At 41.9% G+C, this 10,666-nt stretch overlaps 1 protein-coding gene across 1 annotated transcript in view; it reads left to right on the top strand.

Annotated features, from left to right (window-relative positions):
- Positions 1-512: 512 nt before the first annotated feature.
- Positions 513-10,666, top strand: part of KLHL2 (kelch like family member 2) — an 85,130-nt gene continuing 74,976 nt past the window's right edge. The window contains exon 1 of the mRNA XM_090288725.1: positions 513-745. Coding sequence (XP_090144851.1) covers positions 720-745 — 26 coding nt within the window. The 5' untranslated portion in view covers positions 513-719. The remainder of the gene's footprint in view (positions 746-10,666) is intronic.

Genomic DNA, 10,666 nt, shown 5'->3' with positions numbered 1-10,666 from the left:
CTTGGGACACTAGATAGGCAAATTCATTTCTTCTTGCCTCAGTGCCACCGTTTGTAAAGGAATTGGTAGGTTATGCTTATCTTTTACACCTCCCTGGGCATTGGCTCAAACCAAGAGAAGCATGTGAACAACCTGTGAAGCCGAGCAGTCAGTGTACAGCGAGCGCTATTATGCTGTGCTTTCGGGCGCCTTTTTCCCGCACAGACAGCACCCCTGTCCAGTTTTCTAGCTGCCCCGCCCGCGTGACCCACAGACCCCACTGCAGGCTCCGTGGCCCCAGTCCCGCCCCGCGGGCCGGCATCTCATCACGCCCACCCCGTTCCAGCAGCCACCGCAGCCGCAGCAGCGCTTCAGCAGCAGGAGGAGGAAGGGGAGGCGCCGAGGGAGGGGTCCCCAGCCGCTGCGGGAGGCCGCCTCGCCGTCCCGTCACAGCGTCGGCGCCGGCGAGGCCGAACCCGGAAGTGGCTGAGCCCGCGCGCCCGCCCGTCTCGCTGTCGCCGCCGCCCCGCACTCGTGCGAGCGCGGTAGCCGCGCAGTCAGACGGAGCGCGCTCGGCCGAGCGGGCCACGGCCGCGGGGGGCCGCCGCCGCAGGTGGTGGCGCTCAGTGAGGCGGATGGAACGCGGCTCGGCGGGCGGGCAGTGCTGGCGTCCGAGGCTGGAATGGTGCTGGCGGCGGCAGTGGTCGGTGCCTGCGTTCTGAAGCCCGAGAGGAGCCACAATGGAGACGCCGCCGTTGCCTCCCGCGTGAGTGAGCGGGCGGACAGTGTCCGCGCCTCTGCGGCGCGTGTCGCCAGTCGCGGGCGCTGCTGGGGGACGGTAGCCTGGTGCTCGCCGGCGTTGGACGCCGGGCGCCGCCAGGGAGCCGACGCTGGGGGCGCCGAGAGGTGGGAGCTGCAGGGCGTGACGAGGCGCGGTTCCCGCAGTCCCGAGGCGGATGCGGGCGGAAACTCAGCCTGATCAGCCAGTGACTTAAAACGCTGCCCAGTATTTCCTGGGAAGGGTCTTCCCGATCCCGGGAGAATAGGAGAGCCAGAATGGGGCTGCGCTTGGGGACTCTGCCCATCCTGTGTATGTCTCCTTGGAATGCATGGGGTGCTGGTGTCGACCCCTCTCTAAGGGATGGAAGTAGGTTGCACACGAGTCCGTTGAAAAAAGGATACTGGAAAGTACCTGACGCCCCGCGTCTAAATGAATTGATCTTAGGTTACTTGCTTTTTCAAATTTCTAGTAAAATCAATCGAGGAGCATTTACATCAGTGAATGAGCCGCGGCCATTCAGGGCATGTGACCTCTTTTACCTGGCACTGCAGAAAATTGTATCCAGAAATCAGAGCATCTTCTGTTTCCGTGGTACCCTGGGCAAATCAGTAATGTAGCGACCTGCCAGGCACAGGTGTCTTTCTCTCCGTGGTAGCCAAACACATTGAAGATAACACTCAACAAAATTACTTTTCAGAAATAATAACAGTTGGACCATTACATGGAAGATATTGAAGATACTGCATTATTGAGTAGAAGATTTTCTTCTTTTTAACATTTTAGTAAAAGTGAACTATAAATCCCCAACTTCTGAAATTTTCAATTTTGATTTGCTTTCCTTAGTTTAATCTTTATGAAGGAACAAGAGCCCTTTGAATCTGACTTTTCAAACCGCAGGCACCTCATTTTGAAGACCGGCTTACCTTTTCATGAGAGTTATTCATGGAGCCTTATCGTTTTTACTGCACCCAGCCTCTTATGGTTCCAGCCAAAATATGGATATTAGGCTTGGGCTGAATAATGTTTTGATGTTGAGTCCTTTTAGGAAAGCTAATAGGATTCTGGAACTACAATTTCTACAAGTGTCTTACGGAATATCTAGCTTGAGTGGAACAGGTCATGGAGATCTAAGGAGTAGATAAGAGTTTTGAGTTAACTGTCTGGAGCTGATAGAACTGAGAGCTCAGTTGCTTCATGGTCACTGTGGCTTTGATGGCTTTTTGAACCGGTTTGGTTCTTGAGCAGGTTCAGGAAGGCTCCTGACTCCTAGGAAACATGATGGTGGATTGTTAACAGCAGCAGCATGAGTACAGCACCAGTGCGAGCTGTATCCAAGCCCAAGAGGCACTGAAAGCAGGAAATGCTACCTGTATATAGACAACAGCTAGTATGTATAATATACCACATAGGTATCTGTAGCAGGCCTGCCCACTTTATATCAGTTCTCTGCAATCCCTTTTTAGTTTTTGAGCAGAGTGACCTTAAGGAAAGACCGAGGAGATCTTTGAGTGCAGGTGAAAAAAGGGTGTGGAAAAGCAGGCTTTGTAGGGAGGGAGTAGAGATCTAGATAATGATTTAAATAGAAATAGTTAAAAATGATGGAGGGGGCACTTTGTAAAGTATATGATTGTCTAACCATTATGTTGTACACCTGAAACGAATACAAAACAATATTGAATGTAGATTGTAATTGAAAAAAAGGAAAAAAGCGAAATACTTGTGTGCATGCAAATGTTGATAAACTGAATCTAGGGAAGATCAATGAATCGTAGTTTTGGTGCCTAGCTCAATTCTTTGGTGTTGAGACTCCATCAATAGCGCTGGAAGAATGATTGGCTGAGACGTAATGGAATGCCAGCAGTGATGAAAGAATTGTTAAAACTTCTTTTAATTGTGGGTGGCCAAAGTTGGTGAGACTTTAGCATTGTTTCTGTTCACTTAATAATAAAGGCAAGTAGGTTTTATTTTCACTTGGTCTGTCTAGGATTAATTCTCTTTCCAGAGCTCCTCTCAGTGTTACTTACCTTTCTGCTTCCATTCCCATTAACTTGTTTTTCCCTTCTCTGAATCATGGGTGCTGAATTTGAGAAATGCAAGCAGTGTCTTTGGGAAGTAGCTTCTTAGGGCCTCCCTGGGCTAGTACTAGACTAGGACAGAAGCCATTGGAAAATACTGGGAGGGCTCAGTTTTTTCATAAGGTTAGATTTGTAGCCTGAGCTTTAAGGCAAAGAAAGATGTTTGACATGGACTTAACGTGCCTTGGGTGATGTAGTGGGAGACTGGGACTCAGATCCTCTTTGTGCGACTCTCTGTTTATTAATTCATTCCTCCTGCAAATATTTGAATGCCCATCTCTCTCTGGCACTGTGTGTGATACTTTTGCTCATACTTCTCTTTTAGCAGTTTTACTTTGCTTTCAAATCTCACCTGTTCCCTTTCAGCCTGTTGGTATATTTTCTTGGAGGAATGGAGGCAACTGTGTCCCAGGCTCCCATGTTCCTTCAGTATGGGCTTGTTGAAATTAGGTTTTGATCTCTTCTATTTCCACTCCTCATCCTTTTGATTATCATATAGATTGTCATTGGGTTTTAATATCTCTGCTTATTGGTTTTTTTGCCTCCTTGAGTACATGTGGTATTTCGATGTGTTACATTTTGAGATCTGGCTAATATTAAGACCATGGACATGTGCCTCTGAATCTGAAAGGTGAGCAACTAAAAATTAGATGTAATTAGTAAAGGACTTTCAGGCCGTAACCGAGATGGACAAAAGAAAAAGTAAACTGATAAGCTCTAACCTCAGGAATTTTAAAAATATATTCTAGCTTTTAGAATTACTTTTAAATGGCTTTTCATAATTGTTAAAGGAAGACAAGGAAGTATAGGACAGAGCTCATCCTTTGACCTCCCCTCACGGAACAGTTTTCTTGGACTTTGTTTTCCTGCTGATTCCTCTTTCACAAGTTGACTTTCTTTCTGCAGACTTTGCTTTTTCTGCTCAAAACTAAGCAAATATACTTAGATATAACCGTATCTTTTTTTCAGTTGATTCCACTTCACAGGAAACTCTTGAATTTCAGAGGTGTTCAAGCATAGGCTGAAAAACATATTGTTGGCCATGTTCTAACAGATTTAAGCAGAATATTGGTTCACTTAGAGCAGAAGTTCTCAGATTTTTGGATTTTACTGACTTGTGAAGTTGAAGTCCAGCATAAAATTGATAAATTTTCTGTTTTGCCAAGAAAAGACATTATTGATAATAAACTAATTATCAACTCTCATCTTTTGTAAAAGAAAGGACATTTTCATGCCCCTTCCCAATTCAAAGATGGACACAATCTCAGAATAAAGACTAGTTCTTAAATGGAATAAATTAAGCTTTATAAAAACTTACTACATTGCTCTCATTTGGTCATAGACCAGTTAAAAGTTCACTGAAGCCTCACTGGACCAGATGACCTTCTAAGATGCAATTCCTATGAAATTAGAACCTTTCCATAGTTATCCCAATATCCATTTGTCTTTTCAAGCCCAGTAGCTATAAAGTTGAAATAGTTTTTTGTTTAACTAGTCCTAAGTAAATTGGGCATCTCTTAGATCGTAAGTGAACCTCCTCAATGACAAAGACCTTTAAAATATTTAGGATCAATAATGGCCCACAAGGTAATGTTGGAAGAAGACATATGAATCCATGTGTGTTGAAAGAAATGTCACACATAAAGAACATTTTGAACTGCATTTGGGAACTTGAGAAGTAGATTCTGGAATAGGTAGCATTTATGTAGAAGTTTAAAAAATTTCTGTTGCTGGGAAATCACTCCCTCTCCCACCAAATACCCTCAAAACCTCTTGTTTCTATTTTCTATTTTCTAATGCACTTAGTAGGTACTTAATAAATATTAGTCAGTGCTTTTGTAAATGTGACTCTTAAGTTTACTTATCTGTGGCTGTTACGGAACTGCACCAGGAATGTTTAGGAAAGTAATTTAACTTCTTTCTTAAGATCAGGGTGATATGGAGAATGAAAATTACCATTCAGATGCTTTTCTATAGAATTCTACGGAATTCTAAATGTATCTACTGTTCATAATGAGGGAGGTCAGGTTTTTTGTTCATATGTGTTTATTTTTTAATTATTGATTTATTTATTGCTTTTCTTTGTTCATATTTATTAGGGCTTTGGGGATAACCTCAGAAAACAAAACGAAGTCCTTTTCCTCATTGCTGAAACTGACAGTAAACAAAGGCATAACACAATTATTGTAGTGGGTGGGTTAATATACTTTGTCTTATGCACTTTCTTCATTTCGTACTCTTGGCATTTGCTAAAGTATTTTTTGGACCAGTTCTATTCACTGATTTTGCCTTTAAAAATAAGCCTTTGCTTTCCATGACCCTACTTTTTCTTAGTTTTCTCCTCTGGTTTTTAGGTTGCTAAATGTGATTTATTTATTTTATTACTTGATCTCACTTAGCCTTGTCAACAACCTACCTTGCAGTGTAGGTCTCTTACAATTATCTTTTTTTCAGAAATTAAATTACCTTCCCACGCTTATAGAGGAGAAGCTGGGCCTCTGTTGGTCACTATTTTGTGTTCTGTGGCTTCTCTTACTGTTCGTTGGCTGTAGCTGTTTCTTACAGATGCAGGCCTTGGCCAAGTGTTCTTTTCAATCAGCTGTTAACCAGTAAGTTGTGGTTCCATCTGTATCTTAAAACCAGGCTTAAGAGTTTGTGTTTCAGACTTGAATTTTGAGCTTCTTACAGAATATCTACTCTTAGCTAAGCTCGTATCTTAGATTCATCATTTCTAAGACTGAGTTCATAGTCTTTGTTCTCAAACTGATTTCCCTTTATAACATCTCCACTTATTCAGTGGAGTAATCAGTCCACCCAAAGCCTTGGAGTGGTCTTTGATTTCTCTCTCTCTCATCACCTTCCACATCTTATCAGCTCCCAGGAACTGCAGAGTCTTGGTTTCAAGTGTCTGTTCTGACTGCTACTATTTTGATGAACAGATTTCATCACTTGATACCTGGATTTCTTTTCTGCTATTGAGCTTTGTTTTCTCTCCTCAGCTTTCAGTCCACCTACTATCTGACACCCCAACACCTTAGAGTCATGTCAAATGACTTACCAAAAGCAGATATCTCAGCCAGGTGGTCAGAGCCCTCCATCATTTTGGCCATATCTTATGTGTTCAAAATCTGCTTTGTCACAAGCTGGGAGTCTCCAGCCATTTTCCATCCTGCTCGCAGTTAAACCAACTTTTGGAGTTCCCCACGAGTTGGAGTCTCAAATCCTTCACAAAGTCTTTCCTACTTCCTTCAACTCATTCCAGCTCTCTTTGCATTCTGATAGCATTTATAATGCATAGCCTGTAATCTTGCACCTGTGTACTAACTTGTGCCCTTCCCCACTGGTTGCAGATTTGCCTGCTCAGTTAGATGGCAGCTGAAGAGGGCTCCTGTGTTCAGCCTCCATTTACATCCCTCTCCTGTTTAGCACAGGGCCCGCCATGAGCATCTGGGCAGTGCTTACCTACTTGATTTATTAACAGTGGCAGTTGTATGGTATATTACCAATAATTTTAATTGACTGTTGCAAATAAAGATGAGGAAGGCCAATAAAATCCATAAAAATATATCTCCATATTCAGTTTAGCTCCTAACTTCAACATTTTTCTTTTGAACTCTGTGTTTACATTTGTGTAGTGTTTAGTATAGTTCCCTGAGGCAAGGAGGTGAGGTGTTATTATCTTTGACTTTCATGTTACATTTTACATGAGGCATGTTTGTGGAATAACAAAACCTTATTTTCTAATTAAACAGTCCAAAGCCCAGAGAGGCTAAGTAACTAATCCAAGGTCAGTTGGTTAGTATTTGGCACAGGCAGGAGTACAATTCAGGTCACACAGCTGATTCTGGTCCTCTTTTAGTGCCTTTGCATTCAAGTGCTGGAAAATGTAGCCCAGTGGACTAAACTGCCAAGTCATATTGCTGCCTTCTCTTACCAGCCAAGTAATGGCAATACCAGGAAAAGTGGTAAAAGGAACGTCAGAAATATGAGTGATAAAAGACACGGAAGTGTTTGAAATGGATCATCAACCTCCTCTTTCAGCACCTTACAAATAATCCCATTAGACAGTGCTTTGTTAATTGTTTTTTAACATATTCTTTAAAATAAGAATGATCTTGCATAAGAAATGCTTTTACCCTGGTCCCTTTTCTGGTAATAGTCACTGTCAGGGACAAAAAGTGCCTGATTATGCGCCGTTTGTCATACTGTAGGTGGGAGGGAGAAAGAGCGGGAGTTGAACTGAAGTAGAGCTTTATACAGCTCTATTGTTCTACTCTCTGAGAGCAATTATACTCCAGCTTCCATCAACCTCTTCACCTCCGACATCTCAACCACCTCCTCCTGCCAAAAGCTCCCCCACACTTCACAGAAAGCCCCACAGCCAAGACCTAGGGCCTGGAGAGGGTTAGCATGTAATACCTCCGTGCGCTGCTTTAATTGCTGATCCATTTTAGTAATATTGGACATTTCCAGTTTTTCTAGATGTTTCCTTTCTACCTCTGGAAAATTAGAAACATAACTTCTAGTGATGTATGTTCTATACCGATGTATTCAGTGGCATTATTATGAGGCTGTCTGTAAGGTGTCCTGTGACTGGATAGGAGGTGTTTTTTAATCTTACAAGGTTCTTCATATTCAATTCTAAAACTCTACCTACTGAAGGTACAATTCAAGTTCTTACATGTCTGTAGGGCAGGCATTAGTATTTTTAAGCTATATTTATTTGGTAATATTACCATATGTTTACAGGTTACAGTTAGTATACTGGTTCTGGACCTAATAAAAGTTTAAATTCTTAAACACTTGAAGAAAATTTGTAGAGCATGTCTTTTTGTCTTTAGCTAATTGCAAAAATTGAAACCACAGCTCTACCACAAACCAAGACATGTTTCCAATAGAGAAAACCCTCTACTTTTACAACCTGTAAGAAACATAGTGGTTATTTGGGTAGGATGAAGGATGTGAGAGTATTTTGTTGGGAAACTGTGGAGTGACATAACAAATATTAGTTATGTCATTTCCGATATCCTGTACTTGTGTGTGGAAGCAATGTTAGTACAATAAGCAAGTTTTGCTAGGAAGACAATAATAGGAAGACAGCAGAGAGAATCAAAGTGGTATGATAAAATAATGGAGAAACTTCAGAGCTGTACAGCATGGATGGTGACTTTGAAAACAACAGCTGCTGATGTGAACTTGGCAGAAATTTGTGAGTAATGGTGGATGACTCATTGTAGGCAGGGGAGTCTTGCAGCTTTTGAGGTGAAGAGGCAGAAGGGAGAGCACAGAGATGGTGGCCACCAAGGGGCTAAGTATTGGTGTTCTGAATGTGAAAATGTCTGGTCCCCTGTTAAATGTTGCAGCTGTATCATTCACATAAATTATAGCATTGTTTCCACTAGAAAATGTTAAAACCATAACAAACCCATATTTTCTAGTGTTTGTTCTCAATCTGAGATGATTGTCCTGGAGTGGGAGTTAAGTGGGTGGTGGGGCATATTACATCACTTAAAAAAAATTGTACATAGCCTCCTCTCACCCTTACTTCTGGAGCTACTGTCGTTAGCACTGTAAAAAGGGCTTGCCTGAATCTTTTATGTGAAGAGGGATGGTTAAGTGTAGCTTGAAAAAACTGCTTGGGTCTTTGTGATTCTTCTGTCCCCCTCCATTTGAAATCACTATTCCCAAGCGGATGATGTACGTGTACAATAACCGGACCTAATTTTTAAGGTGTCCTCAAAATTTTTGCAGTAGGTTTAAACCTTTGCCTGGTTATGGAGTCTTGACTCTGAAGGAGACAGCCTGGTCTCTTGTTTGCTTTTTCTTGGAGAATATGGCTATTGTCAGTAATGTGTTCTTAGCCAGAGTTAGAAAGTTACCTGGTCAGCCCTGACCGGTGTAGATCAGCTGGCTGAGTGTCGTCCTGCAAAGCATAATGCTGCCAGTTTGATTCCAGGTCAGGGCACACGCCTGGGTTGCAGGTTTGGCCCCTGATTGGGGCGTGTATGAGAGGCAACTGATCGATGTTTCTCCCTCTCTCCCTTTCCCTTCCCCTCTTATCTAAAAATAAATAAATAAAATCTTAAAAAACAAACAAAACAAAAAAAGCTGCCTGGCCTGAGAAGTCACCCTTGCCCACAGCTGGGAATTTGCGGAAGAGTCGGTCATCGAAAGAAGGCCTTAGAATGATCTATTACAAAGCATAGCAGTGTGCTGGGAACCAAACCCTGGGAAGCCTCAGCTATTTTACAGTATGTTTTGTAGCAATAGGCTATTGGGTAATATTAAGATTGGGTATGGAATGTCGAGTTAGGGAAAGACTTAAAAGTGAAAAACCTTGGAAAAGTATCTTCAGATATTTTAAAGAAGACAGTTCTCAGAATGAAGAGCTTTTCTGGAAAAGGCCAGCTAGCTCTTTGCTTTGAAGGGAAGCAGGGACGAGATGTAACAGCACTTAGAGTGGTGTAACTTAAAGGGTTACCTTCCACTTAGCTGCTTCCTAGTGAATGTTCATTCTCCACATCTGTAGATTTAGACATGAAGTGTAATGTTTTGTTACTCATTTCTGCTTCTGAAATGACCACAAAGCAAATGGAAAATTATGGAGACGGCCTTACTGTGGCAAATGTAGACCCGGGCGGCTCGGAGCTGTATTTTTAAGTGGCTGCCAGTACGGAGAACATTTGAAAAAAAATTTAATGTTTTTTTCTTTTTTTTTTACTTATTTCTTTAAGCCTTTTAAGAAAAAAAGCCTTTAATAAAGTGATTTTTTCTTTTTTTTTTTTGGCAGTTTTTGGAGTACATTAAAAAAGTGGGGGCTGAAAATAGCTATAAGAAAGCACCAGTATAGACATTGATAATTGTATGGTAGCTGCCTTAAGTTAATTCTCTAATACAGGGAGTTTTAATTTCTAATTTCTTAAGCAAATATAAACGTTCTTGACTCTTAGTGATATTCTTTCTAGGGCAGAGTTGCTTTCACTTCTACTCTGAGCCTTTTCTGGAAAGCTTTCTATGATAGTTTGCTAATCCTCAATATTATATTTTCTATCTGTTGAAAACTAAGTTATTATACTAGAAACATATAAACATTTATTAAATTGCTATATATGTGGACATTCAGTGTTACATGGTCAGTTAGTGTAGGTTACATATATCTAACTTTCCTCCTTTTCCTACTGTTTTCTCCATGAAAGAATGGTGCAAAGTGGCATTATGAGAATATATCTTATACCATAAAGTGTTTCCCCAGCCCCCTCCACTGGATCTATATGTTCTTTTGGTTTTAGGTTTACTAATTGTTCTTCTTAGGCCAGGTGTAGCTCATCCCTCTATACACACACAGAGACAGACAGACAGACAGACACACACACACACACACACACACACACGAGGCCACAGGGAATGGAGTACAGGCAGGTGTAGCTCATCCCTCTGTACACACACACACACACACACACACACACACACATAGCCACAGGGAGTAGAGTACACTATTATGTTTTCCCACTCCAGCTGTGGGCTCATCTGCTGGAGGTAATTAATGCCTTGCACTAGTCGTTTGTAAGGCCTATTTAAAAACTGAGGTGGTGGGGAAGCAGGACTGAAGCTCACTTCTAGGCAAGCTTTGCAATAATCAGCTCTCTCAGTGTGAATTCCAGAGTGGGGATGGATGAGCAAGGATATGTTGGAGGTTATCTTAATGTTTGAGTTTCATGGCTTCATGTACCATCTAGGTTAGCAATTTTTGACCCATAGGCTGCAAGAATTTAAAAACATACAGTACCTGAGTACTTAGTCAGGGGCACTGACCTCTTTTCCCTTGGATTGT

The sequence above is a fragment of the Furipterus horrens genome, unplaced genomic scaffold (assembly GCF_987537825.1).
Source record: "Furipterus horrens unplaced genomic scaffold, mFurHor1.1.pri manual_scaffold_10, whole genome shotgun sequence".
NCBI lineage: Eukaryota > Metazoa > Chordata > Mammalia > Chiroptera > Furipteridae > Furipterus > Furipterus horrens.
Note: the sequence above shows the minus strand (reverse complement) of the source record. Positions and strands in the feature narration are given on the sequence as shown.